The sequence below is a fragment of the Cucurbita pepo genome, chromosome 1 (assembly GCF_057944985.1).
Source record: "Cucurbita pepo subsp. pepo isolate OVF chromosome 1, ASM5794498v1, whole genome shotgun sequence".
Classification (NCBI taxonomy): domain Eukaryota; kingdom Viridiplantae; phylum Streptophyta; class Magnoliopsida; order Cucurbitales; family Cucurbitaceae; genus Cucurbita; species Cucurbita pepo.
In genome coordinates, this window is record NC_141798.1 from 7,940,021 (window position 1) to 7,963,593 (window position 23,573).

Below are 23,573 nucleotides of genomic sequence, written 5' to 3' on the forward strand. Positions count from 1 at the left end.
TACAAATAATACCTCCATTGACAATAATACCAACGATTGTCATGAGGAAATCATTACTTGGAAGTCGTGACCAATAGTTAAGCATAAGAAAGAAGATAAGAATCACGTACTAACGTGGTTCATTTTAGGACGTTGGATACAATATTTTAAGTTGAAGTGAGGTTTGAATCTTATATTAAACTTATTATCCCATAAGTAATTCAAGTGAGTCTATGAGTTACCTTATTTGCTAGACCTATAACTTTTGATATAATTAAAAGGATATTGAGATAATCTTAGTTTTTATGTGTCGTCCATTAAGTATATAAAAACAATGTTCACCTTAAGAGGCATAGACTAAAAAGTCTTCTCCGTCCTCATCCTCACTAAATTTCTCATTTATTTATTTATTTGCAGAAATCGAGTTATCATAAATAATTTATTTCATTTATTGCTTTTTTTTTTTTAAAGATAATTATTTTAAAATTTTCATCTTTTAATATAATATTTATTAAAAATCATAGTAAATTAGTATCTTTTATATATATTATATATCTTTTACCAACTTAACTTTTAAAAATTAAAATTTTAATATAAACATAATCTTTAACCATCAGAAAAAATCTAAATATTATTTTAAAATTAAGTAATTTATTTTTTTAATATCACCTCTAAATCTTAACAACTTACAAATTAGAGATCCCTACAAGACGGCGCCACGTTAATTTACGCGCAAAAAGGGCGGCCAAAATGACAAATTACCAGCACATCGCTGATTGGCACGTGGTAATTCATTTTCCTCTACAATATATATCTTTTATTTTCTTTATTATTATTATTATTATTATTATTATTATTTTGGTGGGACAAAATGCAATAATATAAGCACGACTCGATTCTGCTCTCCCTCTTTTAGCCTCTTAATCGTGTTTTTGCCACTGGGGAAGTCTCTCATCGACGATTCCCTCTCGTGAAGCGTTTGAGGATTGAAATCGGGATTTTTCTTTGATTTAGTTTTTGAGTCCATCAAGATCAAGTGAAGGATCTCGCCGCGCTAGGTTACGGGTAAGGGGTTTCGATCATCTTAATTGTTTGAATTCTTTTCTTACATGGTTGCCTTGTTAATTTTGTCTTCGATTCGTGGATTATCATGGTGTGTCATTGGTTTTTGTTTTCGATGTTATTGACGTGGTTGTCGCGTGGGTGCATATGTGTTCCCATACTGAGGTTAAGACCTGTTCGCCTTAATTTGTTAGATGATATATTCTGCTTGTCTGGCTAGCAGATTTGGACAGAGATCTAGGGGTTTTGATTACGGCGACAGTATGGGAAAAGATTTATTGACGTGCGACGCGTTAACTTTTTTGTTTTGTTACTGCACGGGTTTGCAATATCTAGTAGTTAGCTTTCCGAATTGAAATGTGTCTCGAGGACATTTCCTCGTATCTTGCTTGTTCTTTAAATGAAATTAAACAGTTCCACCAGTTCTCCATCCATTTAATCCCCTTCTCGTTTGATGATCGAACTTGTTTGTTGTTCTTCATCAAACTTGCACTTGGCGTGAATTTTCATATATTTTGAATACTCGAACGGTATCTTTTCATGTTCAGATTGAGCATAATCATTTTTTCTGCGTTGGCCATGCAAGTGCTGAAGAAAGTGAAGTTAAAATTGTTGTCTTGGTTTATTTTCAGCCGGTGAGGATGTCTACTCCTGCAAGGAAGAGACTGATGAGAGATTTCAAGAGGTTGCAGCTAGATCCACCTGCTGGCATCAGTGGTGCTCCCCAAGACAATAATATCATGCTATGGAATGCTGTTATATTCGGGTACGACCCTTTTTTTCCTTTTTCTTATCAGAATTTTTTTACATGTCCATCATTGCTTCTGTTGCTAACTGATTTACATGTTACTTCGTTGGCTTATGCAGGCCAGATGATACACCTTGGGATGGAGGTATTCTCAATTTCTGGTCCTTTATGACTAATTAAGAAGACAACAGTGTTGTTATTAGAACCGAGTCTTCTAATGATTTACCTCTCTTATTTGACGAATTCACTTTGTTTTCTATCAAAAACTACAAATAATCAATGATATTAATTTATGTGCACTACAATATATACAATAGTATTTTAACTTTTCTCAATTATGTAAATATTTTTTTTGCTATATAGTTAATTATTTGAATGATAGTTTGTATCTTCACGTCTCTTGATCTTCTTGTCAAGCTCTTTCCACTATTTGGATATGGCGAGTGCATTGTATTTCCTGGGGGGGAAATCAGAATAATTATAACTTCTAAAATTCTATTTATTGTCTTCTTGGGGCTCTTGAATCTGTAAAGTTAGGTTGTTTTCATCTCTCCCGATGCAATGTACGGGTATGTACTCTGAATGATCCATGTATTATGCAGTGCTTTTCTAAACGTTTGATTTTAGTGAAAGGGATATTGGCATCTTGTTTGTCGTTTCATTTTCTGAAATTTTTAGTTAATTTTGTATTCAAATTTGGTAGTTTTCTTAATTAAATATATTTGTGAACTTCTTGTGTATGGTGTGTAATTTGGTAATCATTTTTTTGAGTTGACCAGGTACGTTCAAACTTACCCTTCAGTTCACTGAGGATTATCCCAATAAGCCACCGACAGTCCGCTTTGTTTCTAGAATGTTCCACCCTAACAGTAAGTTCCCAACCTCCAGGAATGTGGCCTTAACAAATATTTTACGATTTGATTCATTCTTGGTAAATTTGCGGGCTTTTTGTAATCTCCATTGGCACTAGGTTTTATGAGGATGGCTAGTTCTACTGTACGTTTTTTGCTTATTTTCTGTTAATACAATGTAGCTCAATGTGTATGTTTTAGTGCTCAGCTAATTTTCTCTTGCTAAGAAATGGAAAAAAAATCATCTGCTAATATTATCGTTTCTCCTTTCATCAAACCTTTATAAATCCTAGTTGCAATGCTTGATATGTATGCTATGTTGGGCTTGGATATGGATGGGTGATTTTAATATGTGAAAGTTCAGAGAAAAAGAGTTCAACTATCTTGTAAAATGACTAAGTAAATGTTTATCTTAGGTTGCAACGTAAGTTGTGACAATTTTGTTTTAAAATTATTTTCTGTACGTGCTGCTAAGTATTTTTTTTTTTTTTTTTTTTTTTTTTTTTTTTTTTTTTTTTGACTCATTTGTCTTTTGCGATCACCTTCAGTTTATGCCGATGGTAGCATTTGTTTGGACATTCTGCAAAATCAGTGGAGCCCAATATATGACGTAGCCGCTATACTCACCTCTATTCAGGTACCACCTAATCAATTTGACCTTAATGTCTGTCAAGGATGAAATTTTTTCTTGCTATATTATCGGCAGCCTCCTTTTATCATATTATAAGATGTAAATAATGTAATTATAGTCAGTTAAAGAAACCTGCCATTGCCTCTCCTCTGTACTATGCCCAACCTTTGTTGTAGAATGCATAAGGTTCATGTGTCCTCTGGATGTTTATTATATTAAATTTGGATGAAACTAGCTTAGCGAGCAGGCGGTTAGTTGTAAGCCTGTTCTCCCTGCTGACCCATGCATAAAGGCGTTGTTCTTGTAGTTTTTGTCCTTGATTTTTGAATTAGCGACACATGATAGGTTTGATTCACTCATTTTTTTCTTTTAGAAAAAAAAAAAAATAATAAATAAATAAAAATAAAAACTAAAAACATAATGCACTAGAATTTCAGTGTAGGTTTCAATTATGATCATGTCGTTTTAAAAGTTTCATTTTTGACCTTTGAATTATTTGGGAACATCCCTTCTGCCAACTTTTTTGTTAACATGAACACAGAAATATGATATGGTCATATATAGAATAAGGTACATGAGCATAAGTGACGGATTTCAATTATGCCCTTAGACTTTTGAATAGGTTTTAGTTATGTTCTTATTATCTCAAAGTCATATTTTAACTCAACCTTTAAAATTGTTTCAAAACTGCATAAATATGCTATTAACTTCAGAATTTAACTGAAAATCTAAATATTTACGTGGTAGTGAGGCATCAAAAAGTTTTAAGGGTTTTAGCTTTATTCAAAATGATGTTGATTGGGGAGGAAGTGGAATTGAAGGTTAAGAGTTTTAGTTTAAATGGCATCGAGAGCCATGTATTGTGAGAATAGTAATACATTTGTAAAAATTAGCAGTCACACTCTGGAAAAGTCAAAAGAGTAGGGTCTTCATGAGGGAAAAATGGTGGAAGAGTGGGGTTAGTGGAAAATATGGGTGGGAAACTAGGTGAACAATATAAAATGATTGACTAATGGATGAAGACAAATTTATCCTCCAAAGTAAGAAATTTGTTTTGCAATAGTGGGCCCTGGGTTCGGTTATTTGGGAGTCTTTGTTTGTCACTGCCACTCTTCTTTGTTTATTGCTTAATCTTAATTTGCATCGTTTAGTTGAGAGATGATACACTTTGGGATGGAGGTGTTTTGGAAATTTTATCAACCTTTTGTGTTTTTATACCATTAATGTTTTCCTTTGCAGTCGCTGCTGTGCGACCCCAATCCAAACTCTCCTGCTAATTCTGAAGCTGCTAGGATGTTTAGCGAGAACAAGCGTGAGTACAACAGGCGAGTACGTGAAATTGTGGAACAGAGCTGGACTGCTGATTAGCCACAAAATGGTTGTAGGCGAACAAAACAGAAAAGATGGTCGAGTGGCTTGTTTGCATGATATTGTGTACCTGGGAAGAAAACTGATTTGTTTTGTAATTTGCGTATTATGTGATATGCTTGCTTGGTTTATTAAGATGAACTGCGTTAGTCTATTTCAATTTGTCTCTCTGGTCTGGTTTTTGCATCTTTCTCACCTAAGTTTTCCTCTATCCTTTAATTCCGACCTTTTGATCGAGACAAATGCCATCATTACACATCTTCAATTAGGGTGCTTACCAATACGATGAAAAGTTATGGAGGATTAGGGATTAATAATATAGACTAGACGTGATGTTTGTCGTTCTGCATACCAAACTGTACTGCCGGCTTAGACAGCAAGGACCTTAGAATCCTTTTATTTCCGACTTACTTATTGATTTTTTTAACTTAGCAAAGGTAAAATGCGAGCTGTGTATTTGTAGAATGTAGTCACATTTATTCCCACCGTGGATTGATTTCTTTATATGAAAGTCACCAGGTTTACACAAGTACTAGTCCATCTTTCTTGAACATGCATTGAATGTTACAATTTTAGATCACATTTCCGGTGGAAGGACATTTTGTTTGGATTCTCTGGATGGTGAACTGATCCATGAGAAAGAGATGATGATAGATACTTACTTAAGGATTATTCTGATGAGTACTCGTATAATATTTTATGTGTTATGTTACATTCTAGAAAATGATCTATCGATAAGAAGTTTTTATATATTTCTTTTTGGACGTAGTCTACTTATTTTGTTTTCAATGACAGGGTTATAATTTCAAAAGACGTTTTACATCAAATAAAAAATTCAAATAGCTCATCATGAGATGAGATAGGGTAATTAGAAAAGCTGAAGAAAGAATAATATTCACGGAAAGCGACAATTGCGTAAAAAGTACGATGACCATTCAAATGAAAAAGAAAAAAAAAAAGAAAAAACGTATAACTAATTTAAATAAAAAAGAAAAGGAAAAAGAAAAAGAAAAATCTTGGACTGAACAGTGCTTTTAATCATTGGAGATGGGAGGCCAAGGCGGCTTCCTGTTAATATACGCGCTAAAAATTCGGACAAATGCCAAATAAAATAATAACAAAATTACCTCGCACTGCAGATTCGCACGTGCCAACTCATTTTCCTCTATAATTTTTTTTTTTCTTTTGTGAAATTTGATTTCAATGCAATATAAGCAAGATTTGGGTTATCTCCTTCCTTCTCTCCTCTTATCGTGTTTTGGTCACCGGTGGAGATCTCTTGTGGAACGAGTACCTTTCGTAAAACCAGTCGAGATAAGTGCTCGGGATTTTCTTTCACTTTGTTTCTGAATCATCCATCGAGATCAGCCGAAGTTATCGGCTCGCCGAGCTCGGTTACGGGTAAGGGATTTCGATCATCTTAGTTTTTTGAGTTATTGTCTTTTTTGGTCGCTCTTTGTTAATTTTGTCTCCGATTCGTCGATCACCGTGGTGTTACTGGTCTTTGTTTTCGACGTACTCGACGTGGTGGTTGCGTGGATGTACTTGTGCCGATACCGAGGTGTTAAAAGCTTGTTCGCCCTAATTTGTTAGGAATTGTAATCTGTGTCTATCCATCAGTTTAGGAGAGAGATCTAGGGTTTTGTTTCATGAGAAGGGTACGGGAAAGGGTTTATTGACGTGCAAGAGCTTGAGTGTTAATCCTGCCCGACTAGCATTTCGAGCTGTGGTTTGAGCAGCAAATGGTGTCCCTCTTCTTGTCTTGGCCCTTTGAATCCACAAGTACCAGCGTAGGACCAAGGAATTCCCCACCCCCGTACATCTGTAACAGTCACAATTGTATTGTTTAAACTTGCTTTCATATGAATAAGGCATTTTTTTTAAAGCACGGGTTTGTAGTAGCTACTATGTTTTCCGGATTGAATTATGTATCGAAGGAGATTCTTTTTGTTCTTGTTTGTCCTGTAAATGGAATTAAATGGTATCACCTCCTTCTGCATCCATTGGGTTCATGTGGACGTATGCTCTAGAGTCTGGACTTCATTTTGGACCTGCAATTTTAATTTACTTAAAAAGCGCCCTTGAAGTGCTCCATTGTTCTTTTCGTTATGGTGATATCATGGAAGATAGAGGCACCTCCTTCTCATTTGATTGAACTTGTTTCATGTCCCTCATCTAACTTTCACGTGGTTGAATTTTCATCTTTTGTATCCTTCTTTAACGGTCCTTTTTCATTTTTCTGCATTGGCCATATGCATTTTTAACAATTGAAGCTAAGATTGTTGTCTTGGTCTATTTTCAGCCGGTGAGGATGTCTACTCCTGCAAGGAAGAGACTGATGAGAGACTTCAGGAGATTGCAGCAAGATCCACCTGCTGGCATCAGTGGTGCGCCACAAGACAATAATATCATGCTATGGAATGCTGTCATATTTGGGTAAGCTGGGAAAATAAATAATGACCTTGTTCTTTCTTCTTAACAGAATTTGTGCAGGGCAATTGCTTCTTTGACTACTGATGCTTTGGTCTTTGATTGTTTTTTGTTGGCTTTTGCAGGCCAGATGATACGCCTTGGGATGGAGGTATTCTTAATTTCTGCCTTTCTTGGCCTATTTTTCTTATTTAGAATAAACAGCGTTGTATTAGGATCAAGTTCTATAGTCATTTACTCATTTTTTTCTTTGATGATTTCACTTCGTTTTTCTGTCCAAAACTAAAACTAATGAGGATCTTTTTTCACTGCAGCTATGTAGATACGTATGTTGGCTTTATATCTATTAGCTTTGTACAGTTAAATTGATTTGTCAATTTTAAAATTATCCGGTCCTGATTTGCATGATATTTTGTTTGTATAACATGTTCTTCTTTTTAAGCTTTTTACTGTTTGGATATGGATGTGTGTTGTATTTTCTGGTGGAGAACTCAAAGAATAATTAGAACTTTCTAAATGTCTGGTTGTGATTTCCTGGTTCTTTAAATTCAAAATGTTAAGTTGCTTTCATCCTTCCTGGTGCGAGTTATGGGAATGTATTCTGGAGGATCTGTGTATTCTGATGTCCTTTTCTAAACACTGAAATGGACATTAGCATCTTGTTTACTTTTCTGAGAATTTTGATTAATTTTGCATCTTATTTTGGTATTTTTCCACAAGTATTTTTTTTTATAAACTCCTCATGTAGTTTATGAATTGTGATTTGGCTACCCTTTTTTTGAGTGTTGACCAGGTACGTTTAAGCTGACCCTTCAGTTCACGGAGGATTATCCAAATAAGCCACCAACAGTTCGCTTTGTGTCTAGAATGTTCCACCCTAATAGTAAGTTCACAATATCAAAGAATGTGCCCTTTACAAACAAGTTATGCTTTATGTGGTTCATTCTGGGTCAATTTGAGAGCTTATTATAGTCTCCAATGGCACTGGGTTAAGAAGATGCCTAATTCTCCTGTAGATTCTTTCTCCAGCTACTTATTGTTAAGAGCGTGCTGCTTACTATGTTTATATGCTGTGCTTACCCAATTTCATTGTATATTTTTCATATTGTGCATAGGTTATTTTCTTTGTCTTACAAATAAAAAGCAGCTATCGTGTTTCCTTCATCAAACTTTTATATGAACTCGACGTGTTATGTTTGATATATATGGGTATGTTTGACTTGGGCCTGGATGATTTTAATGATTGGAAGGCAAGAGAGAGAAAGTATAACTATCTGGTAAAAAGACAAAGTAAATGTTTATCTTAGGGTACATTGTAGATTGTAACAATTTTATTCTTAATTTGTTCTGTACTGTTTCTAAGCTTACACTTTGTTTGTGCGTTTTGCCTTTTCCATTGCCTTCAGTTTATGCTGATGGAAGCATTTGTTTGGACATTCTGCAAAATCAATGGAGCCCAATCTATGATGTAGCAGCTATACTCACCTCTATTCAGGTATTCCTAATTGATTTAACCTTAATAAATGTAAAGCGTATTTTTAATTTATGTATGATTAATAGCTCTTTTTATCACAAATGAAAAGCATGCCACTGCTCCTGTACTATGCCCTATCCTAGAAGTAGCACGCATATGGTTCATGTGTCCTCATGATGCTCATTGTAACTTATTTATGGAACTGGCTGTGCGCGCAAGAATTTACTTTGTACAGTTGCCCTTGCCACTGACCAGCCATGCCATAAGAGCACTCATTCCTTTAGTTTTTGTTCTTATTCTCTGAATTTGTGGCATATGACAGTTTAGATTCTTTTGATTTATTGATTTAGTTTATTATTTGATTATTATTTTTTGACATTTAGGATCAAGTATAAAGAACAGGCCTCAAAAAAGTATAAAGAACTGGAATTATCTTGCCTGATTATCTGATTGGAATTTGAGACCTACTTAAGAAATTGTATCTATTGTCGATATTCTATATTTTTTTATGATACCATTAAAATAACCAACACTGCAAGTATACTACTGCCCTCCTAGAAAAGGGAGAAAGGAACGTAGGTTTGTGAGATAAAGAATTATCTGCCGATTTATTTGGTGTGGGGATTGAGTATGTGATAATATTGTTGTCAGTAATGGAAAAATGACTTGTGGAATTTAGTGTTAAATGGCTCGGTGGTGCTTTTCATTGATTTGCAAGCTCAATGTTCGTTGGTTGGTTGGTTTGTTTTTTTAATCCCAATAACGTTTTCCGTTGTAGTCGTTGCTGTGCGACCCCAATCCAAACTCACCTGCTAACTCTGAAGCTGCTCGGATGTTTAGCGAGAACAAGCGTGATTACAATAGGAGAGTACGTGAGATCGTGGAACAGAGTTGGACCGCTGATTAGCCACAAAATGGTTGTGTAGGCGAACGAACAGAAAAGACAGTCGAGTGATGACTTGTTTGCATGATATTCCACCTGGGAAGAAAACCGATTTATTGTGTAATTTGCGTATTATGGATGATAATGATGCTTGCTTGGTTTATAAAGATGAACTACTACTATGGTCTATTTCAATTTAGACTCTCTGGTCTATAGTATTTTGGCATCTTTCTCAGGCAAGCTTTCTTCTATCCTTCAATTCTGGCCTTTGATCGAGGTAAATGCCATTTCAACGATTCAATCGGGAACTTCTATTTGGTGGGGCTAATCTCATTCTGCTTACGATACTTTCCTGCCAACTTTTTTTTTTATTTTTAAAAATAATAATTGCTCTTTTCCATCCCCATCTTCTGCTTCCTCTCATCGATGGTCACCTACGCCCGTGACTGACTAAGAAAAAAAAAACTTTCATTTTCCTCTAGCTTAAAATTATTTCATATTTTCAAATACTTTTAATTGGGTGATTTGCTGTTTTATGTTAAATTGTATACACCCAAAATATATTTGGTAAAAATAGGAAAAAAGAAAATAATGGCCCATTAGTGACCTGACCACAAGCCCAAGCCCAAAAGCATAGTGAAAACTGAAACGCGTCGTTTCGGTGGATGGACGTAAGCGACATGTCGTCAACTTAGCTAAAGGTTGAAACGTCGTATCGTAAAAGAGACGTCGTAGTGGCCTTACGTAATCTGTAGCTCCATTACGCGCCATTGGAGTTCTGAATTCCACGCTTCTAACGGCGCGGCGCCAAGTCGAGCTTTTGCCGTTGTCTTTATAAGTCTTCCATTCCGTTAAAAAGATCCGCGTCGATTCAACCAATCAGAGGTGCGACGTTGAGTCACTCAACCAATAAAAGTGCTCCACGTGGAATACCTTCCAATATAATTCGCTTCACTCGGGTAGTTTTTTTCTTCTCCATTTCAGCTCTTGGCCATTTTTCTTTTCCTGCCTGAATTAATTTTTTCTCTTGCATATTTCTGCAATTTCGATTTCTTTTCTTGGATCTAGTCTCTCCGGCGACATCAAGGGCTGAGAATGGAAGCTCATGGCAGTGGACTCCGCCGCGTGTTCGTGCTCGCCTTTTGCGTCGCCGGGATTTGGTCCGCTTATATTTACCAAGGCATTCTTCAGGAGAGTCTGTAAGCTTTTTTTTGTTCGTTATGATTTATTTACTATTACTTTCTTTTGAGCGAATGTCTGTTGTTGATATCTTCCTGAGGATTCTTATTACAGCATAAGCTTTGTTTTCAGATTTTTCATATTAGACTTTCTTTTTTGTATTTTTTGTTGGAAAGCAAGTTGATTCTGTTGAATTGGATGTTGCATTTATTCGTTATGCAACTTCTTCAAGATTCCTTCGCCATTATATTCTTACCTTAAGATTTCTGCATCTTTTGGGAGATTAACATTAGTGCGTATGTTTCAGAAAATGCTGGGATTTAGTATCCAAGATTCGGGTTCTTTTTCTAATGATAGGATTTCAGGACTAGTAGTCGTTCTGCCTACTGTCTTTTTCCGTGAACTTGATCCCAAGAAACCCATTTTTTCTCTTGGGAAAAATCACGTTCCGGAGGAGCATCCTCATTGTTATTGCTTTCTTCACCGACGGATTCAAATCTATTTTCATGATTTTAAGTCATTTTTCATTTCTCTTTAGGTCCACTAAACGCTTTGGTTCCGACGGAAAGAGATTTGAACACCTTTCCTTCCTTAACCTGGCACAAAATGTTGTCTGTTTAATATGGTCATACATAAGTGAGTTTCTCTTGGCTCGACTTCTTACCAAATCTATTCTATTATGTACCTTCCATTATCGTACGGATTTAAAAGGAAAAAATATTTTGTGCTGTGGTCAAAAGAACTAAGCTGGTAGTGCATCATAAACAGTGATAAAGCTCTGGTCCAGTCGTATCACTGGTGGTGCACCTTGGTGGACATACTGGAGTGCTGGTATTACGAATACTATTGGACCAGCTATGGGAATTGAAGCTTTGAAGTATATAAGCTATCCTGCCCAGGCATGTTTCAAATTATACCCATATTTAATTGTTTAACCTTTTTATTTCTGTTGTGGCTCTATAATTTTCTAAATTTAATCAATCAAGATTTCCTTGACTGACTATAAACCCCTGCGATAAATGTATAAATGATAGTTTCTGCTAGGGATGAGTGTGAGTACTAAATAAACAATGAGCGGCAACTAAAACAATGTGTGAATATTTGATTCTAGCTTATGAATTATGTTGTCCATTTCTGCAGGTCCTGGCAAAGTCATCAAAAATGATTCCAGGTTAGACAAATGAGATCCTCATAATAATATGTTTTACTCCACTTTAATATGAGGGTAGTATACTGTTAGTTTCATGGTAAATAAAAAAATCATGGAAAAAGAGGTTATGAAAACAATACTTGGAATTGATGATCTATGTACGTATTCCTTCATCTGAATCTTTGTATTCGCTTATGCAGTGATGCTGATGGGTACGCTAGTTTATGGTATTAAATACACATTTCCAGAATATATGTGTACCTTTCTGGTTGCTGGAGGAGTATCTACATTTGCTCTCTTAAAGGTTTTTTCCTTTTCAAATCTTCTTGCTTCTCGTTTTTCTATCATCAATTTCTTTCTCTAAATTTTTGTTATTTATGCTTATGTTAATTCCAGACTAGCTCAAAGACTATCAGCAAGTTGGCACATCCTAATGCACCCCTTGGCTATGGGCTTTGCTTCCTGAACCTTGCATTTGATGGTTTCACGAATGCCACTCAGGATTCCATTTCAGCAAGGTGAGAATAACACTTGGATAATTTTCTTTCGCCAGAATCTTCCTTTCTTGTGCACGATTAGTTTATACGAATGTATCATGTTGAAGATTTACATTATTACATGGTATTTATCTTGTCATAGTATTCCATTTCAGCAAGGTGATGTTTTGATGTATTTATCTTGTCATAGTCCTCAGAAGCTTTATGCTGTTAAACAGTTTAAATCAATTATGTTTACGTATGGTCATATATTCGTCATCAATTCTGCAGATACCAAAAAACAAGTGCATGGGACATAATGTTGGGAATGAATCTCTGGGGTACTATATATAATGTGATCTATATGTTTGGGTGGCCGCATGGTACTGGATATCATGCCATAGAATTCTGCAGACAGCATCCTGAAGCAGCTTGGGACATTCTTCTGTATTGTCTCTGTGGAGCAGTTGGCCAAAATTTTATCTTCCTAACAATCAGCCGATTCGGTTCCCTTGCTAATACCACCATTACCACAACTCGCAAGTTTGTCAGCATTGTGGTGTCCTCTGTGCTCAGTGGAAACCCTCTGTCGTCGAAGCAGTGGGGCTGCGTTGTAATGGTCTTCTCAGGGTTATCATATCAAATTTACCTTAAGTGGAGGAAGCTGCAAAAGTTGCAGAGAAAGAGAAAGACCACCTAAGTAGGAAATCAATTGTAACCAAAGGTTCAATGGTCCTTGAATTAGAGGGTATCTGGAATATTCATGGATGTAGATTTATAGAGTGCTTTAGAAGTATAAACCAAGTTTTGACTCTGCCTTTTCTTTAATTTTCTGTAATCAGGCTTCGGGAGCGAGGGACCAGTGGAAGTTCCCTCCTTGAAGATGCATCTGATTTTCATTTTTTTTTTTTCTTTTTTGGAACTTAAAGATAACAGCTAGCTGGTGAGGATACATACGAATGATATATGGAGTAGTGTGTCTTGATGGATGGATCTACACTTTAATCTACAAAGTCAATGTAGAAAGAAACAGAAATATGTTTTATTCATCCAGATGTTATGTTGCTTTTTTGCCTGCCATGGCTCTATAAGATTTCTGGAAAAAAAAGTGTTTCTAGAAATGGGAATCAGTTGTGTGTATCAATGTTGTGCAGTTTAGTTTGTTACTGTTATAATATGGTATAACATGATATATCATATAAAAAAGTTGTGCAATATAGTTTGTTACTGTGTAGCTAGATTTTGTTCTGACAAAGTATGAAATAAACAAAAATAACATGAAGGTGTTGTAAGTAGAATGTTGATGATCTTTCCACTTTGCTGGAAACAAAATTCAAAATTAGCCTTGTTCCTCGAGAAAGTTGATAGCAATAGGTGACCCTTTATTTTGTAGGTAGTTCCCTCCTCTTTTCAACTTCCACTTTTTGACTTTCGTCATTATTATACTTTGTCCCCCACTGCAAATCCGCCCCCAACCATCTGAATTTAACACACACCCTTCTTTCCCTGCACCGTCGACTTCGTTTCAATTTTCAGTCTCACGCCAGGGCCCGAGACATGAGAGGTATAAGCTTACAAAATTCTCTCCAGTGTCTTGTCTTTTCTTTGTCTTATCCCAACCCCCCAAATGTATTTGAACTCTCACTTCGTGTGTTGTTTTCAAGAAGTTGGAAGGTCTTACAAATTTACCACTTTCACAGGGTTTTTTCTGCACTTTCTTCTGTTTTACTTGAGGTTTTCATAGTTCCAACTGAGAAGGATAATCAGACAGACAGATTTGTGCGACATTTTCTCTGTATCTTTATTGGGAGTTACTTAACTGGTTGCTACTTGCTATTCTGTTCAAAATCCAGGGGCATAAGAGAAGAGAAGCCAAGGTAGAGGGATGAATGCACACCAACAACAAAACACATTCCACTCAAATCATATTTATGTTTGTTGCATCAAAAATCAGGTAAGGAACCAAAAAAAAAAAAAAAAAGCTGATTCTATACCTCTGCACACCAAAAATAAAAGTATACAGGAAACCACCCCAACTGGTTATCCTCTTGTTTTCATCAGTTTTTTCCTTTCTTCCTTTTTTTGCTATCTGCTTCCCTCGATCACTTTTCGGTGGAGGGCAGTAAGCATGCGGCCAAAGCATGCTTACTCTCTGAATGTCTATAAATATATCTAGAAGTTATGTACATGTGGGAAATCAAGCTACAAAAACCGGGACACTAAGAATCACATTGCAAGGACTGGAAAAATGACACACCAAGCACACTGGTTCGGACGTTACTATTAGAAAAACCCCACCTAGGGAAAGAAAAGAAAAAAAGAATGTGGAACACGCGGTTGTACGTGTCCCGATGTGTCAGAATGCTCCATAACATTCAAGACACGAGTCATGGAATGCAGATATCAACATGCCACCATGAAAAATTTTAGGCCGGAATGGCTGCAAACCAATGGAATTTAATTCAAAAGAAAGAAAGAAAAAGACTGAATTTTGAACCTAGATAATACAGACTCTGTGTGTGGGATGATTAGAGTGGTTTTATAGACTTTGGAGAAGGGCTCTTTTGCAGGGTGGTGGTTGTGAAGGATTAACACTAGGGTTAAGGGAAGGTGATTCCACTCCCAGTGTTTTAAGAAGAAAACTCCTTTCCTGAAAAAAAGAAGAAACAAAACAAAACAGTTGAGAGGTAATATAGAAAACAAATCTCAGCATGAAACAGGCTTAAGCTTTAACATTTACTATAGCAGCTGACATTTTATACTTATATGTATACAATGTTCAATATCTATGGATAGCAACGCTTCACAGCGGATAAAGTAGTTTTGGGTAGCAAAATTCATTTGCTGCTGACATGATATTCTTTAACAAAGAGACTATGCTCGGATAGTCCTTGTTCAGGTTTTCCATTTAAAACTATCTCTTAGGCTAGGGAGTCTGCTTACTTAATGTTATAGAGAGTAAAGATCTATATATGATAAGCTACATATAAAGTAATAAAAAGTAAATAGTCCCTATAAATATGGTACATAGTTTGATGAATACATTAGATGAATATATATATAGTAAACTGAACCATATATATACTCTTTAGGCAGTGTTTTGAAAACATACTTTCTGCCTTTTCTCTCTTGCCATACATACTAGAAGTCTTCAATATAAACCCTTAGTCAATATTCCTCCTTGCATATTCTCTTTCCTATTCTTTGTTTTCATCTGCCTTTTCTGTATTCTCTATACATACTAGAAGTCATTAATATAAACCCTTAGTCAATATTCTTCCTTGCTACATACTAGAAGTCATTTATAGGTAGCCATGTTCAATCTTCACTTAGATTTGAGAGAGATTTGAGAGCCTATATATGGTAGATAGCTATATATAATAGATGGTTATGTCTAGTAAAACTATATATAGATCCATGTAATTTTGAGGGCCTATATATAGTAGATAGCTATATATATAGTAGACGGTTATATCCGGTAAAACTATATATAGTAAACCGAACCATATATATACCCCTCATCCAGTGTAGTCGTCATCAATATAAACCTATAAACCTTTAGTCGATATTCCTTCTTGCATTTCCTCTCTCCCGTTCTATCTTCACTTGCCCTAGTTTGACAACCATTATCAATCTGAACCACTTCAAGATAAGAACTGGATTTATCTAAATAAGAACTAGAGTTTCGGCTGAAAATTCTTAAACTACAGCAAATTTTCACGTTGCTTTAATTTTGTTAGGAGTTTAATGATGTTATTATTAACTTATGGAGCAAATTGCACAAACCACTCCTAAACAACTATGATTGTTACGACACACTAACTTTTAATGTAAAAATTAGACCCACGAACTTCAATAAGCCAAAAAAGAATTGGAACCGAACCTCAATTGTAAAAATTGAATCCTTTAACTTTCATAAATAGAAAAATTGGCCCTATGCCCTCTCTGTGTCCTACCTTTCTCTCTCCCCTCCTTCCGAAGCCTTTCCAGGACTAGGATGCTGCAGTAGACTGCAAAATCTCTTAGCGTTAGTCCATTATCGAAGTTTCTCCCATCTAATACTCTCTCCTGTAATTGGATACTACAGCAAGCACCAGCAGCAAACAATTCGATTTATTGGCTGGATGGGAGGAAATGGAACAATGAAGGGAGGGGGAGTGTGAAAAGGCCCGATTTTCATTTTTGAATAAGACACTGCTACTTCTGACTGACAGATTTCTATAACTCTCCATAAACTCTCTAGTTTTTGCTGAAGTTATCCAACCATTGTTTTTTACTGCAGCTCCTTTTTCTTTAACATAGAAACAATCACTTGACCGATTCTATTCTATTAGTGCAGTTAAACATAAAGTAAGGGTCACTTACACTTTCAGAGAATTGTGGGCTGGGAATTCCTGCTGCCAAGGATCTAAAAAGTGGAATTACATGCATGGGAGAGCTGAATTCTGAGCTTGAAAAGGAAGAGGCAATGGTATCAATTTTTCGTTCATTGCAACACTTGAAAGCCTCTGCTGCAGTAAAACATAGCATCTTCTTAGTAGCATATCATGAGAAAGATTAATGGCCTCTATAACCAATGCGAGAACTTATTGATTACCTCGCTCCAGGTTTGTCTTCGGAAGTATTTCTTTCTCAGATTCACCATTATTTTGCTCTCCAGTGCAAGTTGACCCAGATTCAAATTTAGGTTCCTGATGATGAGTCCCTATCTCAGGTTGGCTTTGATCTATTTTTTCCTCCGCGGTTTGGGATACTAGTGTTGATCCAGTACTGTATTCTGAACTGCCAGGAGATTCGTGGAGATTGGATTCTCTGCAGGCCATGACATTGATAAGGCTACAAATAATGAGTAACATAAATTTGAAAAATTATAGCTAGCATCCTTCTGTTACCTCCATTGGCTACCATCATTGCTACTCCTTAAATCCTCCACTGAACCTTTAGTGTCTTCCACTTGAAGGTCAATATCCGGAGTTACATATTTGGGTATGTCATTTTCTTTGGTTCGACTGAGAAAATTTTGGAGAATCTGATTCATATTTAATGGACATCACAGAACAAGAAACTATTACATGAATGAATATATGACATCATATACGAAAATATAAGCAGAATACTCGAGATTTAATAGGATGTGAAGTTTACAATTTTTGGAGAATGACGTTAACACCAATACATAATTCAAGATATTATCCTTTTTTAATGATGAAAATCTAATTGCCATGTCTAATAATACAAGTAGAGTTTATTTGTTTGTATGAGGAAGACATGGAATAAAGGTTTATCCCACTATATTTACTTGTTTATCTGCCATTACCAACATGGCAACTCACTCTTACAGAGCACATATAACAGCATTGTTGATAGACAAAGTACCTACCTTCCAAGCATTTTCAAGACTCTGATCTGTATTCTCTGAGTTGACCTTCAATGCGAGCGAACTAAGTAATTCTGCTTGTTGTGTTAAAGCGGTTACCTTCGGATCATCCTTCTTGATAAAGGTTTCTTGATTCTTGTTGCCTTGAGCTGTTTATGGTGGAGAAATGAAGAGATTAAACCCATTATCATGAGCCCGAAAGTGAAACCAAATGATGCAACAACATACAAAGCATACAAAGGAGTGACTAGTAGACTTGTTTCCGTTGGCGAAATTTTTAAGGAAATGATAATCCTGGTCTGCATGATGTGTCTCCGGTTTTAACAAAATGATGAGAAGGTTTATAAGGTTGATTTATGTGACTTACTGGTCTTTAGACCTTCGGCATCGTTCATGGGAAATTCAGCTGGCAAATTGTCGATACTATGGACATTCTCTACCAGAACCGCAAATGGAGCTCTCAGCTGCTGATCCATTGCTGAGCATGGCTTTTTTAATCCATCATCAAGTGAGCAACTTTCCGTTGTATGAGATATGTGTGCTCTCCTAAATGGTTATTTGCAGAATAATTAATTCTTTTCTGTCGAGCAATTTCTCCTTGACATTCTATTTAAACATCTTGTATACAAACTTTTACCTTATCCTCTTTCCTGACTGAGAAGTTTCGGAAGAAACGTCGTTACTCCCCTTTTGAAAGAGAACCCTTTTGTTGTTGTGATTGATGAATGAACTTGAGTTCTCTTTTGCTAATGCTTCATATTTGGCTCTCTTTTTACACAAGGTGGTAAACCGGTTTTTTACTGCATTGTCCGTTCTGCATAAGCCAAAACAACATGTAAATGTTCAGTGAAATTTGCAGCAAAATTGAACTGCAATAAGAGAGCTGGAAAGTTCTATACCTGCCTGACACCACCTTCGCTATTTCTGTCCATCTATTTCCAAATATTTTCTGCGCCTGTAGACCAGGCTAATTTATTAGTTTTCAGGGCATCCAATGCCGTGGGAATGCGCAAAAGTTTCAACATATTGACCGTTCGGCTACTTTTATCTTTAAAGAGACCACAGCATGTGCTTATATTTGTTAATCCGAGGCATTTTAACATTATATTTCACTCCTACAAATAAGCAATGTAATAAAATGACATTTACAGTAACTTTAAGCTAATAAGACAGTGATTACAGACAATATTTAAATCTCTATTCTGGATTCTTCGTTCTTACAAATGGGGGGAAGAATCACCTCGCATAGAAGCAAATCCTCTTCTGGAGACCATCCCCCTTTCTTAAAATCAGAATTCAAGTATGTGTACCATCTGTAACGTAATTACCATAGGCCATTCACATCAGTGAAACTCGATCAACCCAGAAGAAAACCAGAAGTGTTTGAATCAATGGTTCTCATCATTTCAATTACCTTCTTCTGCACTGTCTTGTTGTCTTATCCTTGAATTTGGACGCAATGATTGCCCAACTGAACAGTCGATTACAAGAACAATCAATCACAGTTTCAGTAAACTAAATTAGATTAACAACAAAGAAGATAAACACAGAGTCAATGACTGCAAGGTCATACTTTTCTGTTCCATGTTGGTTAATCTGCTCTCGAAGAATATCATCCTCCTAAAATTCCAAAAACCCATATCAGAAATCACAGCAGAAGGAAGTATAAACAGGGGAAACAATGTATTAAGGACAAAAACGAGAATCAGAGAGGGAAAAGAAGTGTAAACCTGTTGAGTCCAGGAAACGATGTGTCGTTCCTTCTTCTTGCAATCTTCGGTGGCGAGCTTCTTCTTGGTATCCTGCATTTGGTTTTATTAATTACAATCAACTGTGTGTGTTAGGCGCTCCTCCCCTTTTATTGAAACCCACTTGCATGCTAAAGGCAGCCTTTCTATGGCATATAAAAAAAGGGGGATAAGAAAACTGCCAAGTCCTCCAAAAAAGGAAGACCTCCCTCCCTTCCCTTTCCTTTAATCTTTACGGATAGAGAACACTGCTGGAAAACGGAACAGCAATTTCAACTCGAAAGCGATGGTGAAAGCCCTCTATGAAGCCTCATACAATATCGAAACCGCCTCGGATTCTGACCTTTTCTCTCTCTCTCTCTCACACACCACTTTAATTCCTTCACTATACAGCTAGTGTCTGAGTTTATTAAACAAACAAAACCTCCATGGATTCCGAGAGAAACGGAACAGAGACAACCAACAACCAATCATGAATCCAATCCCAATCAGAAATTTCCAGAATCAAAACAATGAGCGTAACAGTAATCTTCCTTCCTCGAACTCCAAGAAACTGCGTTGTAAGCTAAAGATCCAATGATTAGGAAGCGAAGAAAGATCCAGAAATGAAAGAGAAATCGAAATGGATGTGAGTGAGATAAGAGAAGCCCTCGAGTAAAAGGGCGAGAGAGATTCGAGATGACTGTAGAGAGACGAAAGGATATGGAGACAGAGAAACGCCTCTGTTTGAATCTCTATCTAGAACACCAGAACTTGGAATTTAAAATTCAGAAAATTAGAGATAAATAAATAAATAAATAAATAAATAAATAAATAAAATAATAAATTGAAACAACGGACTCTTGGGCGAGTGCGCGGGTATGAAGGGAAGTTTGAATAATAACGCTGAATTCCATGTGGGGGATAGCCTGGTGGAGTCTACTATACCCACATTTCACTGACAACCCCTCTTTTTTTTTTTTTATTATTATTTTTATTTTTATTCCCTTTATATGTGTCATGTATGTATGCATGCACGCACGCACACATGCATCTCACATGAGTAATATTTTATTCCTCTTTAATTTTATTAAAATTTTATCTTAACAATAAAAGAAATTCTTAAAATTTGAAATTTTTTAGTTTAATTTTAAAAATGTATTTGCTAAAACAAATAAATAACTTCCCATAAAAGTAGCTTACACATATCCCTCTAGAAATAAAATTAAAATATTTAACAAAGTAGGAAATGTAATGTAAGTTAATATTTTGAGTGACACGTGATATTTATGAATTGGGAGTGCTTTTTGTGCGTAAACAATTAATGAAAACTACATTTGAATTTTTGAAAATTTGAACCCAACATTAATACATGTGTGGTCAAATATGAAAATTCAGAATTATTAAATAAAATTTCAATTAGGATGAAAATATGTTCATAAGATTATTTCCACGTCAGCAGTGATATGAACTGATCACCGAATATCCATAGAGTTTTGTGTTGATCGTCGTAGGTGGACAAGATGGAAGACTGACACGTGGAGATAAAAGAAGCAGAATTAAGTAATTTAAGCTTATAGTTTTTGAATGGACCCCTCATAACGCTATCCTTCACCCACTCCCTCTTGTTGACAGCGAAATATCCCGCCTAAAAAGAGTGATTGCATTTCCCTTTTTAAAAAAAATTAAAATTATAATATTTTCACCTCTAAAATATAATTATTTTCTTTTAAAAAATTAACTATACATCTTTTATGAGGACAAATGGAAAATTGGAATGTACCCATGATGTTACACCTTTTGTCAAAGTTCTAAGAGCCGATTAAAAAAAAATTAATTGAATTTTTATAATTGGTTCATCTTAAGATAATTTGAAACTAATTGATAGACATCGTCCCCCGCTCTCCCCTTTAATCAATCGATCCTTTTGATTAGGACAGAATGAATGTTCATGTTTCATAGGTATTCCAAAGAGTTCCAAATTCAGATATCATGGTGATAAGTCAAACAAGTAAAAAATTAAATTTAATTAATAAAAAAAATAAAAAATTAATAAGATTATTTGAATACGAGATTAATTGATGAGTAAGTTACAAAATATATATATATATATAAATAAAGAAGTAATTGTGGAGGGACGGTGATATTTGTCCCACAAATGCCCATCCAAATGCCAATAACAGAAAAAGACCGACCCTTGTGGGAGTGGAACCCAATGCAAAACTCACACACCCTTCAAACAAAATAATTTATTTTATTTTTGTTAAACAAACATGATCATGTATAAGCTCTCATAGTTTTATTTTGGACGTCTCAAAAGGTTTCACACTAGTGGGGGTCTTTATTTATAAACTTATGATCATTCCTTAATCACCTAACAATTTTATTTTATTTTCGAAATTATATGCGTATATATATAAAAAGCAATAGTTCCATAATGTGATCGTGGAAATCCCACTTTTAATATCAATAAAATTATAAAATAAAAGGAAAGAAATATAAACGTCCCCTTCTCCTTTCCTCCGAACCCCATTAATGCTTAATTTTGTCAGCTTTCAGATTTTTTTCTTTCTTTTTCTTTGATTTAAAGTGAAAATAACGTTTGGTCATATCCATCGTCTAAGCACACTTTTAATTTATTTTCTTTAATTTTTGTAGATTTCTTGTTTGGTTGGTTGCTAGTATTTACATTTGTTTAAGATATAATGATAATAATAATTAGATATGGAAGCGCGTTACGGATATGTTTGACAAAATGCACCCCTGGACCCCAATTAATTGTTACACGAACTTAATGTTGAATTTTAAAGGCACCCTAATTTATAAAAGTTGCCTATTTTAATTAATGTCTATGCATATTTTTGTTTATTTTTTGTTTAGGAAAAGGGGTGATCAAGATTTCAATGCATATGGCCAAACTTATGAAAAAGTGCACCCGAGTTGGACATATATGTACACCGCATTTCACTTTTTTATTTCCATACCAAAATAGGAAAAGTTTCCACATTCTTATTATAAGCAATGTTTCACTCCCCTCTTCAACAGATGTCTGATCTCACAATCCATATTTGTGGGCCTAACATCCTTTGGCAAACTATATGTCTCTGATATCATTTGTAATGGTGAGCCTCATAATTTTAAAATGGGTCTAAATCGATTGATGTATTAATTAAACATGGTTCTCCCACACATGTGCATACAACATCACCTTTTCCTCTTTTTAACTTTCTCTTTATTTAAACACAAAATGAAGTATATATACTTTGGTCACATATTCTTATCTTTGTGTTCTCTTTATATCTACTTTTGTCCTACTCCTTTAAAACATGCTTTCAGTACTTGAATTTACACAAAGCTGCATCCATTCAAATACACATTTGAAAACCAATCCTGAAACTGGATCCATCTTCCTTTTCCAACCCATACCAGCTCAGTTTTGGAATCATTTCCTCCCCTTTCTGCTACCCATTCCCAACGCCTACTTCAATAAACATATTGCCACCATCTTTGTGTCAGTGGATTTCAAATGCTGCTAGATGTGCCACTCTCTAACCTAGCTATGAGTGAAGTGTATGTAATGGAGTTTGGTAGGGCATTATTATAGATGGTTCCACTAACAAAGTTAATTAAACAAATAAGAACCAAAAAAGGATTAGAATTGGAGGAGGAGGAGGAGGAGGCCCAAGTTCCGAAAGAGATTGATGAAGTGATAACATAGATGTGGGGCTTATCATCACTCATGCCTCTTCTTTTTATTTATTTTTTCATGGAACCGCTCATTATGCCAACCTCTGCGGCTGCATAATCAATCAACATTTTAACAAATGTTTCCTCTTCCCTTTAGGTGCAAAAACAAAATGGGGGTTGAGGGTCTAATTAAAGGTGAATATTTGGAATGATTAGAAACTAAAATAATTAAGAGAGCAAGGATTTTGGCAATATCAGGGAGTTGGGTCTACGTTATAATATGCTTTTTTGTCCTAATATACTCTTATTAGCTGTTATATTCTATGGTTATTGGATTCCTGATTTGTCTTATACCACATGCTCCTTTACTATCAAATGTAGTTTTCCTATCTTTTTAAAGCGTTCACAATGGGTCACGGATATTAAATCTTTTTTACATTCTAATTAAACGACTTTATATTTGGGATTCTTTTCTAATACTTCCTGACAAAATTGAATAATGAGTTTAAATTAAAGTTCTAAATTTTTTAATTCAAATGGTGCGCCTGCCT

General features: G+C 35.4%; 4 protein-coding genes and 1 long non-coding RNA gene across 10 annotated transcripts; 4 read left to right on the forward strand and 1 right to left on the reverse strand.

Moving 5' to 3' along the window:
- The first annotated feature begins 871 nt into the window (after positions 1-871).
- On the forward strand, positions 872-4,793 carry LOC111795998 (ubiquitin-conjugating enzyme E2 2). 2 transcript variants are annotated; one of them, XM_087122473.1, is made up of 6 exons: positions 872-1,044; positions 1,590-1,807; positions 1,909-1,934; positions 2,569-2,658; positions 3,189-3,277; positions 4,511-4,793. In XM_087122473.1, the coding sequence occupies exons 2-6, from the start codon at positions 1,683-1,685 to the stop codon at positions 4,637-4,639; spliced, it is 459 nt and encodes a 152-aa protein (XP_086978599.1). In that variant the 5' UTR covers positions 872-1,044; positions 1,590-1,682; the 3' UTR covers positions 4,640-4,793. The 2 variants fall into 2 exon arrangements, with proteins under 2 accessions (XP_086978599.1, XP_023534442.1); XM_023678674.2 differs by having other exon boundaries at positions 878-1,044; positions 1,674-1,807.
- Positions 4,794-5,859: 1,066 nt separating this feature from the next.
- Positions 5,860-9,625, forward strand: LOC111795989 (ubiquitin-conjugating enzyme E2 2). The gene is made up of 6 exons (XM_023678662.2): positions 5,860-6,040; positions 6,942-7,075; positions 7,195-7,220; positions 7,863-7,952; positions 8,476-8,564; positions 9,322-9,625. The coding sequence occupies exons 2-6, from the start codon at positions 6,951-6,953 to the stop codon at positions 9,448-9,450; spliced, it is 459 nt and encodes a 152-aa protein (XP_023534430.1). The 5' UTR covers positions 5,860-6,040; positions 6,942-6,950; the 3' UTR covers positions 9,451-9,625.
- Positions 9,626-10,389: 764 nt separating this feature from the next.
- Positions 10,390-13,280, forward strand: LOC111798509 (UDP-galactose/UDP-glucose transporter 3). Of its 2 annotated transcripts, XM_023681709.2 has the most exons (7): positions 10,390-10,625; positions 11,144-11,241; positions 11,374-11,504; positions 11,746-11,776; positions 11,956-12,059; positions 12,152-12,273; positions 12,523-13,280. In XM_023681709.2, the coding sequence occupies exons 1-7, from the start codon at positions 10,522-10,524 to the stop codon at positions 12,929-12,931; spliced, it is 999 nt and encodes a 332-aa protein (XP_023537477.2). In that variant the 5' UTR covers positions 10,390-10,521; the 3' UTR covers positions 12,932-13,280. The 2 variants fall into 2 exon arrangements, with proteins under 2 accessions (XP_023537477.2, XP_023537485.2); XM_023681717.2 differs by lacking the exon at positions 11,144-11,241.
- Positions 13,281-13,658: 378 nt separating this feature from the next.
- On the forward strand, positions 13,659-16,706 carry LOC147793822 (uncharacterized). Its single transcript, XR_015420389.1, has 3 exons — positions 13,659-13,795; positions 14,085-14,185; positions 16,571-16,706. It is a non-coding gene; the product is annotated as an uncharacterized LOC147793822 (long non-coding RNA).
- LOC111798497 (transcription factor MYB124) lies at positions 14,122-20,164 on the reverse strand. Of its 4 annotated transcripts, XR_015420363.1 has the most exons (13): positions 19,339-20,164; positions 19,182-19,228; positions 19,023-19,079; positions 18,849-18,921; positions 18,508-18,563; positions 18,246-18,422; positions 17,976-18,154; positions 17,612-17,757; positions 17,124-17,260; positions 16,829-17,043; positions 16,597-16,742; positions 16,188-16,312; positions 14,122-14,881 (listed from the first exon to the last, which is right to left on the reverse strand). XR_015420363.1 is itself a non-coding variant. In XM_023681689.2 (12 exons), exons 1-12 carry the CDS (start codon positions 19,414-19,416, stop codon positions 14,771-14,773), a joined length of 1,422 nt encoding a protein of 473 aa, XP_023537457.1. In that variant the 5' UTR covers positions 19,417-20,160; the 3' UTR covers positions 14,122-14,770. The 4 variants fall into 4 exon arrangements, 3 of the variants coding, with proteins under 3 accessions (XP_023537457.1, XP_023537464.1, XP_086978534.1); XM_023681689.2 differs by lacking the exon at positions 16,188-16,312 and having other exon boundaries at positions 19,339-20,160; XM_023681696.2 differs by lacking the exon at positions 16,188-16,312 and having other exon boundaries at positions 16,597-16,739; positions 19,339-20,155.
- Between the last annotated feature and the right edge of the window lie 3,409 nt (positions 20,165-23,573).

Coding starts and splice junctions, on each gene's coding strand:
- LOC111795998 (XM_087122473.1), top strand. CDS start 1,683: ATGTCTACTCCTGCAAGGAAGAGACTGATGAGAGATTTCAAGAGGTTG. Junction 1,935..2,568: donor TGATACACCTTGGGATGGAG/GTATTCTCAATT, acceptor TGAGTTGACCAG/GTACGTTCAAACTTACCCTT. Junction 3,278..4,510: donor CTATACTCACCTCTATTCAG/GTACCACCTAAT, acceptor TTTCCTTTGCAG/TCGCTGCTGTGCGACCCCAA.
- LOC111795989 (XM_023678662.2), top strand. CDS start 6,951: ATGTCTACTCCTGCAAGGAAGAGACTGATGAGAGACTTCAGGAGATTG. Junction 7,221..7,862: donor TGATACGCCTTGGGATGGAG/GTATTCTTAATT, acceptor AGTGTTGACCAG/GTACGTTTAAGCTGACCCTT. Junction 8,565..9,321: donor CTATACTCACCTCTATTCAG/GTATTCCTAATT, acceptor TTTCCGTTGTAG/TCGTTGCTGTGCGACCCCAA.
- LOC111798509 (XM_023681709.2), top strand. CDS start 10,522: ATGGAAGCTCATGGCAGTGGACTCCGCCGCGTGTTCGTGCTCGCCTTT. Junction 11,242..11,373: donor TTTAATATGGTCATACATAA/GTGAGTTTCTCT, acceptor CATCATAAACAG/TGATAAAGCTCTGGTCCAGT. Junction 11,777..11,955: donor GTCATCAAAAATGATTCCAG/GTTAGACAAATG, acceptor TCGCTTATGCAG/TGATGCTGATGGGTACGCTA.
- LOC111798497 (XM_023681689.2), bottom strand. CDS start 19,416: ATGCAGGATACCAAGAAGAAGCTCGCCACCGAAGATTGCAAGAAGAAG. Junction 18,922..19,022: donor ACAAGACAGTGCAGAAGAAG/GTAATTGAAATG, acceptor ATTACGTTACAG/ATGGTACACATACTTGAATT. Junction 16,743..16,828: donor GAAGACAAACCTGGAGCGAG/GTAATCAATAAG, acceptor GTTTTACTGCAG/CAGAGGCTTTCAAGTGTTGC.